Raw genomic sequence first — 15664 nt, 5'->3', positions numbered from 1 at the left:
AGCATGATATAAATAGTTTTTACGTGCCTTTGGATGTAGTGATCTATTATTTTAAAATATTTTGTTGCGTGACATGTAAAACTTCATATCATTCCTCTTTAAAGACAATATAAAAAGCCGGAACTATTAGACATAATCCTTGAAGTTATGTTTTTGGAAGCCTGCCATTTTCTTCCTTTGCTGATGACCAACCTTGTATATTGCTGTATATTACCATTTTCACTTACGAAGCTGAATTGCTAAACACCAACCAATCTACTATGAGACAAATTGATTCTTAGCACTTTCTTTCTACGTTTATGGTCATAACCACCAATATTTCTCATGAGAGTTATCCATAAAGCTTCCTTTACATACCAAGTCAGAAATTTGTCTCAAAGAAATGACTCCTGGTGTTCTGTGGTTTCAAGGGAGATGAATGATCAAAAATGTCAGTTGGATCGTGAGAAATAGTCTGACAGTTTTGGTGACTTTTTTGTAATACTATCTGCTATCCTTAAAATTATTGTCTCTAGAGATCTGTAGAATTATTTGGGAGGGATTTAAACATAACGAGTTGAAGTTGCTGTACTGTTGGACACAGGTATTTGTTAAAGAGGAGGAATTAATTTTTAGCAGTAATTATCATGTTTTTAAACTCGGTGATTTAATCTTTGAACAGGAAAACCAGTCATGTAAAATTGTCACTGATTTTACAATATTTTGCAGACAGTTGCAGCTGTGCAGAGATTATAGCTTCCTGGCAGGAATATGTCACAAAGATAAAATGGCAGCAAACTTCTATAGACTGCTTGTAGGCATTAGCACTGGGCCTGCTTATCTGTATGGAAAAATACATATATTGAAATGCTTTCTTTCACAGTCAGGGACTGTGGCAACAGAAATAATAACTTCATGACATGAGGCCATAGGCCTCAGTGAGAACAGGGTTTAAAATAGGTTACTGCACAAGTACAGAACAGTTAAATAGCATTCTGTAATAAACAACTGATCCACTTGCTATAATTGGATCATTTTTTCTCTTAGAAGACCTCTTTCCCAGTCTATAGAATTCCAGCAATGGATTAGTGAACTGGCAAAATCCCCTTTTGAAAAATGTTGAAGCAAAACCAAAAGATTGTCCTTACAAGGCTCTATCCTTATCCCTTCCAATGGTTTAAGTAAAGTTTCACTCAGTAAGAACAATTTGGGCACACACATAGCTTAATTTCTGAGGAGTCCTAACAATGTATGATAGGTGAAATGAATAACAGTGAAATCTTAAATACGTAATCTCATAAATCACGTTCTTAGAAGCTTGTTATTCCTGAACCTTTATCAGTCATACTGTTTGTTTTTCTCCTATGCATCGCTAGGCTTATCAACATTGCAAGCTGTGCTGGATTCTGCAGCTGAAAAGAAATGGCAAGTGACTGCTATCAACGTAGGAAATATTAACAATGACAGAAAAGATGAAACTTACCGTTCACTATTTCAAGATCTAGAGGTAAAAAAGGAAAGGCGAGTGATTTTGGACTGTGAGCGTGATAAAGTCAACGACATTGTTGATCAGGTTTGCTATTCTCATTTTTTTCAGCAATGATAATTAGATATATTCTATAAGTAAGACCAATGTAAGCATCATTTCAGTTGATCCTATTTTTTGGTAGTTATGCATCATTTGGGAAGTGACAGATTTGTATTGAGGACTACATACACATTGGACAGAAAGAGAACATACAAATCCTATAATCTCTCACTCTACTCAAAGGCAGGATAATTCTATCTGGATCATCCCATATGGTTTACTATCCTGATTATTTGAAAAATAAGAATAATAAAATCTCTTTAAGGCTATTTTACAGTCTGTCTAGGTAGTATATGTATATGTGGTTTATATGCTATTATATATGATGCATTACAAATATAGCTATATTATGGCTAAGGCTTAGTATGCCTTACACTAGACAATGATTTCTACTTCTAATGCTCTTTTCCAAAAACCTTATACATCTTAGAAGGCTGTTTCAACAGCTTCTCTTTTTTCATGTAATTTTCTTCATAGTTCATGTTCCTAAACTGCTTGTCATTGTACCGTCCTTGGGTCTGTCTTCAGTTTGTCTCTATCTTAAAATGTCTTAACCAAAATTGGATGCTGTCTTCCATAGCTAAGACCTAAGAACATTAAACAGAACAGAAAAATGTCTTCTCTGTATCCCCACATATGTTGTTTGTCAGAATTGTTTTGTTTTTTTTTTATCGGTTTGTTTGTATATTTTTCTTTTTACAAGAGCATCACAGCATTTGGATTCAAAATTTTGCGTTACCTCCAAATCTGCCTCTACAGTCGTAGCGGCTAGGTGGGTCTTTTTCCATGTTGTCTCTTTATCTTACTTCCTCTTTGTATTCATACAGAGCACATTGGAATATTATAAGTATAGTTCCATGTTTGTTTAAGCTTGACCTTTTACACCATCTGTAGGGATATATTAGCTAAATGTAGATGTATTTAGGTGAATATTAGTTTGAAGCTTTTTTGGAGGGTTTGTTGTTTTGGTCTTTGCTATGAAGGTCATTGTAATTGAGGCTCAGGCAATGAGCATTGTATATCAGCATGCAAATGGAGTTCACTGTATTTTTCTCTGTTACAGTTTGTGGATGTGAATTCAAAACGATTCTCTAATTTTCAGGATCAGTTTAAATTTGATCCTGTTTAAATTTGATCCTGTTCTTCACAGCATTTGCAACTTCCCTCTGTTACCATCTGCAGTTTTTTTAAACAATCATATTTTCAGACTTCTCATTAATAAATATCCTGATTAAAAAAATACTGATTAATTCCATGTAATTAGTAAGTATACTGAACAGAGCAGTGTTTGACAGAAATACTGCTTATAGCTTTTCAAACAGTTGTTTGCTTACCTTATGGTGACTTATGTACAAATTCCCTTAAGAGCTTGTAATGATGTCACACAGGATGAAAGCCTTATTAAACTCAAGATGTGTTGTACCTGCTGCTTCCTCATTATCCATTAGGATGGCTATCATATCACAGAAAGGAAAAAAATTGCCTTGACATATTTTGATTTTGACAAGACTGTACTGGCTGTTTATCATCTTATTATCCTCTAGATTCTTTTAAAATTAAATATATAATATTCATTATAATCTCTTTCCTGATATGAAGGCTTGGCTGACTAATTTTTTTTCAGTTTCTTCTTTTGCCTCTCTTTGAGGAAAAGAATGCTCTGGTTTAGTTACCATTCATTTTTACTCTCCTTGTTTGTTTAGTAATAGACCTGTGATTTTCTTTGGCTGCTGCTCCTTTTGATTTCATCTCTAGGATATTTTTCTTGCTCTTATAGATGCTCACATTGATAGATGTGAATCTTTTTTTTTCTTTTTTTTTTTTCTGATACTTAGATTTTCTGAGTTTATCCCAAACAGACCTGTGCCACTTCTAAAGCATGTGGATGGATAAACTCTTGTTTCTGCTTGTCTGCTTTCTAAGTCACGTAAGAGTGTTAGATACTTGTGGATCAGCCACACTGGTCATTTGACATAATTCCAGTTATTTGTTCTCATGAAAATAATTTTCTGCTTTGTTCTAGAATACAGTCTCTTGAACTAATAAGTGTCAACTCTCTCATGCATTTAGCATTGAGATTCTCTTTGCAAGATAACCTATCAGCTTCTGGAGTTTTGGTCTGGTCTTAGAGTACTTTATTCTTACACTGCTGATCTTGTGACTTCCCTTCCTTACATAATACGGTGAATCTGTTTTAATTTTCCTCAAGTAGTCTAAAATAAAATCTAAAATAACTCTTTCTCCATTAACTTTCTCCATCTCTCCATCACCTAAAGTGAAGCATTATTCCAAATAAAGATTTTTGTCAGTATCTGTTTTTGTCCTCTGAGTATCTTTGTGTGTCCTTCTGATTTTCTTCTCTAACAGCAAAGTAGGACCTGAAAAACCTCTTTTGCAACAAGATTTATTCTGAACTGGAGCTTTAGTATCAGTATCCCTCTTCTTTTTCTCTGTATTGTTACTGATTCGTGTAGCAGGCTTTCAGTTGACTGGACTTTCCTTGACTATTGGAGTATGATATGGATTCTTGATATATTGAACAGTAAATTCTTTGCTTTCTTCCATGCTTTCCATTCTTGAACAAGCATGTTATAGTGTTTTGGTTTACCCCACTAACTTTCTAAGCTGTAGTGGCAACTTCAAGCTCTCCCCATAATGCTCTGTAGTTCTTGGATCATTGTATTGACACAAAATGTTTTTTTCTCCAGTGTTATAATTTCTCCTCCAGATTTCAGCCACTTAATGGAAGTTTATATTGAAAAATACTTTCAGTTCACCAACTCCCTCAGAATAGTTTATATTCCTGTTCTCTGAGTTGTTCTTGTTCTCCAAAAGATGGAAGAAACCTCTAGAGTCCTTTTAACTCCCATATCCTTTCTCTGGAGAAGTGTTTTTGCTTCAAAATGCAAACTTCCCCATGAAGACATAGTCTTAATTTGGATTATATGGGGGAAGAATCCATGCTACTTGCCTGCTAGTGGAGACTGCTGGGAAACTACCAGCTGGCTTTGAGAGAGATTATAGGGAAGCCTTAGGGCAACAAAAAACAATTTGAACTTCAAAAGCCTTCTTCATAATGCAGATACTTTCATTAATGTCAGTGGGCTTTTAAATGTGATTTGTTTTTTTTTTTAGCTCCAGGAGTGTTATAATTCTGCTACAAAGAGAGCAGAATCTAAGCAGCTAAGCAGCAATGTCTGAGATACAGTGCTTCTAGTACCTCTACTGTGTGATACCTGTTCCCTCCTGTCCAGATTGTGCCTTTAATATACAGCATAGTAATTAGCATTCAGCTCCTCTTCTTACAGGTTTTGGGACTTGGACTTCAACGTGACTAATTTCTGCCAGCAAAGAGTGTATTCAGTAGTGCTTTAGGTAAAATAAAAATGTAAAGCACTGAACAAACTTTGTATTGCATCTGATAAAGCTCATAACTAACTTCTACATCATACGACATTTAGTAGCTTTTAAGTCTCAGTCCATGTATCAGCTGAACATTCTCCATTATGGGGGTATTTCTTCTTTTTTACAGGTTATCACAATCGGTAAGCATGTTAAAGGATACCATTATATCATTGCAAATCTGGTAAGCAAATTTTTTTAATGTTTTACAATAACCGTAATACTCATTTTACTGCTTCTGGAAGAACATCATCTAGTATTTTGTTTTAAATGGGTTTTAGAAAATAAAGAAAAGCTAAATGTCGTTATCCTTGCTGAATTAATGCATGTGTTCAAATGGTGTTTTATTGACTCAGTCTTTTCAGTGCTTAAATGCTTCCTATTATATTCCCATCAATGGGAGTGAAGACTGCTCAGTACCTCCAATAAAGGTTCATCCATTTTCCTGCTTACTTTAGAAAAGTCAAGGTAGGTAGGAAAATTGGAAAAAACAACTTTCCAGACTGTAGGCTGATCCATTCATTCAGATAACTGATGTTTTTTCTTTCACCTCTGAAGTATTTAAAAATTACAGCACTCAATTTTGATACTGCTGGACTAGTAAGTCTCAGCTTCACATATCCTCATTTCTCACGTTGGCTTGGCAATCAGTTTGATTTAATATTTCTCTGAACACGGGTAATCGGATGGTATAGCTAATACTGTTCCTAAGGGGGAAGGTTCAGGAAACTCACTAAATTGTCAAGGTTATTTTTTGAAATTGTCCAAAGATGAACAGCCATTTTACTCACATTAAAGTCAACAATACTTATTTACTGCAGCCAGGGAATCTAATCCATTTTTTTTTGCCAACAGATAAAGCAAATTTGGTAGGCTTGAATGTCAGTTATTCTGCTCTAAAAAAGAGCTTTGAGGGTTGTATGGTGGGAGTGCCTTTAAATCATTTTTTTCATCTCTTTATTCTTGGACTATGATAGGGTTTGACTGATAAAAATTTCAGCAGGGCCCTTGGAGTGCGCTTATTTACAGTCTGTCTTCCATAGTCCTTTGAGAAGGGGCTGAGGAAAAAAGAATGACCACAGTGTGCCTATCATGCTTCACATATAATCCCCGTCTCCTACCAACCTTTGAACAAAACACTTCTCCATTCCAGATAAAGCTGGAATCATAGATGTTGCTAGACAGCAGCAAGGAAGCTTTATACTCTGAAGGCCTCTTTAAAAGCAGAACAACGGGGATTCATTTGTATATTTATTAACTAATTCTTAGGTCAGAAAAGCTAAGGTAGTGTATGTTCACTAAACGAGCATAAAAGTCTTACAGAATTTGAAAAATTCCGTTAGATATTTTGTTGCATATGTTGTACAACTATTTTAGGCCTTAAAGGAAATAAATATTTTAGAAAAATTGCCTAGTGTATTTCATTATGTTGACTGGTTGTTATTGTAGTCATTGCTTTGTTTGTAACTTTAAGCCCATAAGATCTTAAACTTGCTGAATCATGTATTTTAAAGCCTAGTGTTATATTTGCTTACTACAGGTTTGTGCAGTTTAAATGCAAATATTGCAGATCTTTTGTATAATATCATGTAAATATATATATATATATATATGGTAATGATTTTTAAAATGTTTATTTTCTGTCAGAAGTACCTAGTACTTGATCATATTCTGTCTTTCTTGCTGAATCCATCTTTTTTTCTTCCTTCCTGTGAGGTTGTTCTCCTCCATTCTGATCAGTCAGTCAAGAAATTGATCTATATTAAGAATAAATCATCCTGATAAATGGAGAAGGGTCAAATGAATGCTCGTGTGCAAACTTTAATCTCACAATAATAAGTTTAATGACCTTTTAGAAGTGTCTATATTACCATGCATCAACATATCATTGATGAGCATTGCTAAGATGAAGTATACCTAGTATAGCAGTTGTAGCAATGTCTGATAATGTGGTCTGAGGTTACTACTTTTGTGTTCACTCAGGTTCATTTAAACTGAAGTGTCTAAAATCAGTACTTCATGTAAATTCATTTGTATGGTTATTTGGGACACATTAAAACATGAAACATGAAAAATCAAAATGTATGTACTGCTGGTGAACAGCAACAAAGGCGAGCACGCATCAGAAATAATCTATTCAGAATGCAGGTTCAAATCATTCAGTGCTGACCTAAAAATCCACTCCTAATCTTATTGGTTTCATTAGGAATGAACAACATTTGTCTTCTCACTTTGGCAAAGCTCTTTAATTTGATGTGCATTTGTGTTTCATGCTTTTATTCTTGGCAGAGTCTTTCCAGCCCACAAATATGTAATTTAGATATAGATACATTTGTAGATATATGGAAATAACTTGGAATGAATCAAGACAATTGAAGATTCAGAATGGTGCTGATCTGAATGGAAAGGCTGAGAAAGTGTTCAGTAACACCACACAACTGAAGTGATGAGTTTATCTGATATTTGTCAACATTGGTAGACAGAATTAGGTATCCCTCATTTAATTTGCAAAAAAATGAACTGTTTTAGTCTAACCTGCTTTCATTTTATTAAAAAAAAAAAGTTCAAGAAAAATAGCTGAGATTAAAGAACTGTTTCCTTCTTCCAAAATTTATGAAAAGATTGTGTGATCAAGAACTAGGGAGGGGGAGACAGGGGAGACGTTAAGTCTTGCCAAATGCTTCAGTGTTCCTGCTGAAAAAATAAAACAACTGTGCCCTTAACTGGTACAAGACTAAACCATGGCTAAAGCTTACTCTATCTGTTACTGCCTTTCTAATCTATGCAGTCAGATTGAAATTAAGTGGTTTTTTTAGGAAAGTAATTGTGGCAAAGATAGATCCATTCAGCACTTGTTCTATGAAGGTGTATATCTAGTGAGCAGCAAGAAGCATTGTTGGCTGATTTAATCCTGGCAGCCCAGGATTATAAACCTGGATCCTGTTTGAAGAAAATATTTGACTTACGCTTTTGCGGTAGAAGTCATATGGTAACTCTTCATATGTGTATGCTATTGAGAGACCTGCCAGAACTGTTGGAGTAACAGACATGTTTTCTGTGCTCAGGGATTTACTGATGGAGATTTATCCAAAATTCAGTTTGGAGGAGCTAATGTCTCAGGATTTCAGATAGTTGACTATGATGATCCTTTGGTGTCAAAATTTATACAACGTTGGTCAACACTAGAGGAAAAAGAATATCCCGGTGCACACACTAGTACAATTAAGGTATGTCTTGCATTTGTTTTAACGATGATAGATGTTCTGGAAGTAAGGGGATTGGAACAGAAAGAAGAGAGATGGAGAAAACCCTACAAAATCAGCTGTGCCAACATGATTTTATATTTCTCTCGGGTACTTCTAACATTTTCTATCATAGTACTGGTTCAACAAAGATACTGAACTGTCAAAAAATATTGAAGACAACTTGAATTTTTCTTTTATCACTGTAAATATCTGCCTGACAGCTTGTTAGAAAATTGTTTTGATGTGATGATATATTAAGTAGCTACTGACTTTGTTTTTTCTCTTGTTTTGAAATGTTTTAGAAGCACATATATATAGTCATATGTGTGCTTTCAGGGAACACAGATCTAGTACTTTCTGGTAAACATTATCTCCCAACAAAATGGTAAGACAGTTCCTTTGAGACAGATGCCTAAATCCTACAAAGACTTTTAAAATTAAAAACTTAAAATTAGAAAGTACGTCTGTGGTACAGAAATATTGTCTAATTTCACTCAGGTGATACAAGATGTGGCATTGGGCAAGAATGTAAACTTCCCTATCTCAGCTTTCCTTCCGGATAAAACCGGGATAATGGTATCTTATTTTATGTAGCAGTTATGCAGATCAATTATTGCTTGCAATATGTTAAAAAGAATAATGCAATTTCAATACTAAATAATTTTTCTTTTAAGTACCACAATCAGAAATTCTACTAAAATGAGCGAAGAGTTTAAATAACTCTGAATAGTATTACAAAAAAGGTAAATGGCAAGTGATACAGGAATAACTTTTCTATGCTCTAGTTTGAATATGAAGTATGTTATTGATTTGTAATGAGATGGATAAGAAGCTTCAGCAAGAAATGGAAGGACCATTCTGCAAATTCCTGGAACATAAATCCTTTAAAGTACCAACCTTAATGTAGATTTAAAAAAAAAAAAAAGTCCAGGTTTTCTTTTTTATGAGGCCAAATTTTCAAGGGCTTAGTTAAAGCTATGATTTTTCTGTAGTTATTTTTTATTTAAAAATATTTGACAGAACAAGTGAATTTCTTATTTGAAGTTTGATAAAAGCCAAAGCCTGTGTCATACAAGCTACATAAGGACTATTTACATTCTGATTCTCAAGTTTGCTAATATTGCAGAATCTTATGTCTGGAAATAATCACTGTAAATGGCATAAGTAAAGACAAAAAGTATAACTGAAAACAGGATGAAGTTTTCCTAGTTGATGGAAAAGAAATTAGTGGGACACGTAATTTGGTAGGGGGGAAACTGTATGTGTGTTAGATAAAATAGTTGTAATGGTTTGTTTATAACATTAAAATATGTAACTTTATCACAGTTTTTCTTCCATATTAGGTCCTTTCAAAATATATTAGAAATTGAAAGTGGTGAAGGAGAGTATTTGGAATATCTTACGTTTTGGGGTTTATTTTGTTATGGATAGGAAAACTAAGTGAATAACATTTTGATTAGTTAGGTGATTTAAAACCAATTGAAAATTCAATTTAAAAGCCCGATCTGATTTTGTCTTCCTTTACATAGTGTCTGCACAAGGAATATACAGGATCACACTAATATTCAGAGAAGTTTTATACTAAATTATCTGATAATTTACAACTGCTAGAGGTACTGACTGAGGGGGAAGTGGATGTATATCACTATATTTGGAGAATTTGATTGTATTGGTTACTGTATTCCTTAGCATAGCGTACTATCTTTTGCTATTATTCATGTTACTTCTCTGCTGCACATGACACGAAAACTGAGATATGTCACGTTTCATTCCCATCCTTGAGGGAGCTAGAGGCAGAGGAGAATCATGGATACCATAGAAATAGGGCAAAAAAGGCCCTTGAGCAGTCATCCAGTCCGTCCCCCTTGCCTGAGGACAGAATACCTGTGCCATTCCTGATGGGTAGTGATTTCACAGCTTTCCCAGGCAGTCAGTTTTACTGCTTAAACAGCCCTTTCGCTCTACCCTAAATCAGCCTTTGTCTCCTAATTCCTTTACTGCTTTGTCTGCTTCAGTGGATATGAGGAAGTTCTCTTTAGCTGTCCTTCTATATTTGAAGATGGCTGCCACATTTGTTCTTGCTTTCCTTCTGGCTAAACTAAACTTTGAATTTTCTACCCTCAGATCCTATTGGTCATTTTGCTCTGGAATCTTTCTAGTTGGTACCCGTCTTCTCTGAAATGCCAGACTGGGTTCAGCACCTCATCTGAGTGCTGTGCTGTACAAATGGAAATACTGGCTTTGTGTAGCTCAGATACAGTACTCCTTTCAGTACTTCTTTCTGTGGTACTCCTTTTTTTTCTTTTTTTTTTTTTTTTACCATCATGACACTGTTGAACTACATTTATCATGAGATTCACACTAATATCCAGATCCTTTTTTGCATTGCTTTTCTGTACTGCTGCTGATTTAGACAGTCTCAGACCATATCTGTGCACTTGATCATTCCTGTAAAATAAAGGATTTTATGCCTCTTTGCATTGAATTGCATTCCCTGCCTGTCCTTCTTGAAGAAGCCATTCCTTTGCATATTAACATACTAGTCATTTGAATTATCCTATGCTTTTTGGAGTAGTGTATAAAAGTCTAAGTTACTGAGGTACATTAACTCACTGGTCTCTTATTTGTCTCTTCCATTATCTTACTGAATATCCTTAATCCCCTTTGATTTGAAGGCAAATCCAAACTGCCACTGTTCATAAATGAGCTTATGTCACCAGTTCCCGTGCATTCTGTAATTCTAAAGCTGTGACTACAACTTCTCTATGAAACAAATAGGAAAGCTGGTAGAATTTTTGTATTACAAATATATAATCGAAAGGTTACTTGCCCCTAGCAGGTAAACAAGGAATGGTGTGGGTTGGAGAACATCACATCCAACTCCCCAGCAGTGGGGGCAGTGTTATTCCTGGCATTGCATACATCACATTGCAGGCAAAAGCATTGCGACTGTTATATTATCATTGGATTTACATTATAAAATATAAGTCAGTGCAGTATGACTGGCATCCCAGTCACAAGTACAGCCTTGAAAATGGAGAAAGACACTTCTTCCTTTTTTTCTTTTTTAAAGTGCATTGCAAAGGGATATGCTTTTCAAGAAAGATAAACTTTATTGAAGACTAATGGCACAGATGCCCAGAAGAGGACCTGGATCGAATTGCTTTAAAAATATGTCTTCATAAAATATTAATTGAAATATATTTCACTTTCAGGACATAGATAAGATATTACTTGTTACTGCACTGTGCCTTTGTTGATTAAAAAAATACTGTTTATAAAAACTGCCTGTATTGTTAAAAAGAAAGAAACTTAAAACTACTGCTTTGTTGCCTTTTTTTTTTTTCAAACTGACTTATCTTTCAAAAACAGCTGATACACTCAGTTTACCTTAAATTTAATTTTGAATGTGTGTGTTTTAACTGTAGGTGTTCTCAGTCTCTGCATACAGTTCTTAAACTGCCACTAATGTGGAGGTCTTGAAACACATCATTGAGCAGCCTGGCTCATTTCTTTGCTGCTAGCAAAGCAAAAGTTGTATTCCTCTTTTGCATTATTGTGTATTTACGAATACACCGGGCCTTCACAGCCTTCCTGTATCAGGCTATTATGTCTAAGGCAAACCTCTTGCCTTTGCAAAATAACACTGAAAGGCAGTGCTCCATTCACATCCAAATGCTCCAACTTCCTGTTCTTATTAACCCTTTCAATGGGGGCAGCCCTTGGTGTAATTTCAGGAAGAGGTTCAGTTCATTACCTTTTGAAGGCTAGCGAGATATGGTGAGTAGAAAGCCATCTTACCTTGTGATGAGCTTTCCTAAAAGCAAATTTAGGTTTGGTGTGTGCAGGAAGTACCTGAGACAACTTGTGTAAATATACAGAAACTGCATGCAGGAAGGAATTTGGGGCTGCCTCGTTGAAAGCCGAGGGCATCTCAGACTCATAGAGAATACCACTGTCCTGGAAGATGGCAAAAGCCCAATACTCATTGCAGCCCTTTTCAGTGCCTTAAATTCCTTCATGCTGTTTATGAAAACATTAAATTCTGAACGCCTACAAGATTGCATTTTAAGTTTTGTAACCCCTCCCCCCCCCATCAATGTGTAGCTACGATAGGAAAATAGGTTGTTTTTACATTTTGATTTTGCCTTTAGTAGTTTCACATTTTCAAGCCTTTTTAACAGTCTTCTAGTCTTGTAAAAAAAAATCTTATGAAATCTATTTGTTCCTGAAGATACTGTGATAATAGAATTCAAAGTACATAGATATAGTACCAAGTGGCATGCTGTTTATGATAAAATTGAAAAAGGTGAAAACTGCTGATCTTAAACTGGTCAGTCATGAAGAATGAGTAGGGAATACTTCAGAGCTTCTGTTTTAACTCTGTTGGTGCTGGTATACCTCAAGAAAGGAATACACAGAATATGCAGACAAACTTTTATACAAATATATTTGTATAATATACAAATGAATATTTATTCTCATACAAATATAAAAGTACTTATTTAGTTTGCAGAAATAAATAAAATTTAGATGACTGATAATAAAAAAGAAGACAGGGAAATTCAGGAAGCAGTCTAGATATAGACCACCACTTTATTACTTAAATAATATCATTATTTAGGGGGTATTATTTTTATGATTGCAACATGCTAGAAAATGTTTTTTTAAGAGTTAAAGACAGACATTTTAATAAGAGTTATAATTGATACTCTGTTGCATCAACTATAGTTTTAATAGAAAAATATGGTTGATTATGCCTGAATTCAAGTAATTCCATGTGAATTATTAATAATTTATAATAATAAAAAAGAGTTAGTTTCAGTATTGTTATTAGGTCCTAATTAAGAGTTGATTTTTTTCAAGTGTCTGTATAAAACTGTACTCTTGCATGTGTGAGGTTTTTCTGCCTACATTTTTCTGTCCTTGTGTTCTGTCTACCTGATTGCTGGGCACAAAAATACACATCAGTTGGTGGTTTAGCTGTCTAATTTTACTGGAATTTTGAATCCCAATATTCAGTCTTCTCTACTTGCAAAAATATATATGAAAAATGTGGGTGTAAGAAACTTGAGTGTTAAACTACATGCCTCTTTTTGACAGCTTAAGGCTCCTTTACGTAAGTAATCACTCATTCTAGGATAGCTTTTTAAAGAAAACTCAAAGAATGGAAGTCAGTGAAAGCAGAGGGTGGTTTGAGGCAATATCTCCAGCTTTGTCTCAGACATACAAAGGGCCTATTGACCCAGATCCTTTGACACCCTACAAGTAAAAGTGTCTGAACTGTGCCAAAGCAAAATTTTTGCAGGACTTCAGAGGAGGACTACTGAGCCAGTTCCTGATGTTTCTGTGCAGCTCTTTCTTTGAGTTTGAATCCACCTATCCTTAATAATTATCAGTGATTAAGGATATTCAGCCAACAGAGCTCAGTGGATTCCTCCTGCCTCTGTTTTCCTAGGATCTCTTTCTCATTATTTTTCATCCAGCATCTTACCTGCGTATGATTGATCTAAACACGTGGAGGCTGCTATTCCTTCATGCTGCAGAGCTCAGAAAGTACAGGTGTACTCTGGCCTCACCAAGATCGGTGTTTCTGGTGGGAGAGCTTGGTGGAGAAGTGGGGACAAGAGGAGGGGGGATTCACAGAGCTGAAGGTAGCAGTAGGAGGAAAGTAATTATTCAGAAGAGGGCTGTAGGTGGAAGGTGAAGAAATGTGGTGGCAGCTGTGAGATGGCAGAATGCTGCTCAGGCCTAGGGGATAAGGGAGGAGGAGAGGCACTGAGGGTCACCTATCTGAACAAGGAGAGGAGATGTGCAGGCTGACTGCTGGGGCCCAGCTGGTATTAAGGACCAGCCAACACGGGTAGCAGTCTATATTGTTAGCCAGAATCTAGGGGCAGCAGAGTAGAAAAGTGTTTATTATTCTCTGGCAATTACTGTACTACTTCTTGGTTAAATCAGTGACCTACTGAAGCTGGCTTATTTAATTCTGTTAGTCTTTGTCTTGGAATTACTTGGGAGCAAACAGGAGAAAAGTGTTTTCCGTAGACACAATAGGCAAATACATAGGCTGTTTGCTGGATAGGGTAGATGAGAATTGATCATGAAAGTAGGAGGGCTTTGGATTCCTACCATTCACATGGTATTATGAAATGACTGATACCAAATGTTTGATCTAATCTCTAACAAAAAAATACAGTTTTGTCTACCAATTGAGTTAATTGCAACAACCATGAGTTTTTTTCTAGAAAATGATACAGAATACACTCTCATAATCATGTCAATAATTTTCTCTTGGTTAAAAATTCAATTCAACAAGGACATTTGCCGCAGATAATGCTCGAATGACCATTTTTATCATAAAAAAGAGTAGTGGTTGAAGTCTATATTTCAGTAAATATTTTAGTAAAATAGCATTTTACATTTTAAAATGTATACCGTCCTTAAGTCACATATACTTAATGATTTATCACTAACTTTAATGTTAATTTTTGAAGTGGGAGTGACTCTTGTGATAGAACACAGGAACTGAAAGAGTTTCCAGTCTGTTTGGGGAGTAAAGCAGTTAAAAAAAACAAAGACAAACAAACAAAACCACACAGTAGGGTTGATAAGCCACTCTCACTTTGAGAGTGTCTAAAAAGAGGTCATCATTGTAAAAGGCAGAGTGGAAAGCAGACAAAATGTACTAGGCTAGTTTCTGTTTCTTAACTCTTAAGAAGCTTCTTTTGTGGATTAAAAGGGTGATTCTGTGTCCTATTGCTTCTAGACTTAATGATACAAAAGATCTTTAAATGCCAACAGACAGAAGAAGCATTTTAAAGGCAGTTCTGAATATACCTATTCATTTTTAGAAAGACAGCATAGTTTCATTGTTGATCTTATTTAAGATTACTTACATGTGCATATTGTTCTAGTTTGCTATCATGTGCAACAACCAGTTTTAATTTTCCCATTTGTTATATTTACACTTAAACTTTCATAATAGCCCTTTCAAATCAGTTTCTTGTAGCACAGTTTTTCAGAGGAGACTGTGGCCTTCCTATTTGTACATTCTCATCCTCTGCTTTAAATGCTCCTGTATTGTGTATTTCCAATATTATAACCCATATACATCAGTGTTTGCTGTTGGATCCTGCTGATTTTTAACACTGTGAAGAATAACATACTTTTCTCTAGCTTAGTCTTGAAGAAAAAAAGGTTTTATGAATTAGTATGGTTATGATTAAAAAGGCATATATTCTTTGTGGTTTACAGTAAATTAAAGGTGATCATAATCATCAAAAAAGCATTATCATCAAAAGACCATTCCTCTTTTGAAAATGTATTCTTTTTAAGGTTAGAGGTAAGATTACACAAATAAATAAGATTTTACGATTACTGTGTCATATGGCTAGTTTCCACAGTAAAGTGCCATGGATTGGAAGACACATTTTTAGTAAATAAAATG

At 35.0% G+C, this 15664-nt stretch overlaps 1 protein-coding gene across 2 annotated transcripts in view; it reads left to right on the top strand.

Annotated features, from left to right (window-relative positions):
* The window catches only part of GRIA2 (glutamate ionotropic receptor AMPA type subunit 2), a 92012-nt gene that overhangs the window by 43465 nt on the left and 32883 nt on the right, over window positions 1–15664 (top strand). For both annotated transcript variants that reach the window (XM_035547906.2, XM_050710306.1), the window contains exons 4-6: window positions 1356–1552; window positions 5100–5153; window positions 8035–8196. In XM_035547906.2, the coding sequence (XP_035403799.1) occupies window positions 1356–1552; window positions 5100–5153; window positions 8035–8196 (413 nt within the window). The remainder of the gene's footprint in view (window positions 1–1355; window positions 1553–5099; window positions 5154–8034; window positions 8197–15664) is intronic.

Source organism: Cygnus atratus, chromosome 4 (assembly GCF_013377495.2).
Source record: "Cygnus atratus isolate AKBS03 ecotype Queensland, Australia chromosome 4, CAtr_DNAZoo_HiC_assembly, whole genome shotgun sequence".
In the NCBI taxonomy this organism is placed as follows: Eukaryota; Metazoa; Chordata; class Aves; order Anseriformes; family Anatidae; genus Cygnus; species Cygnus atratus.
This window is presented reverse-complemented; position numbering and strand designations above follow the sequence as displayed.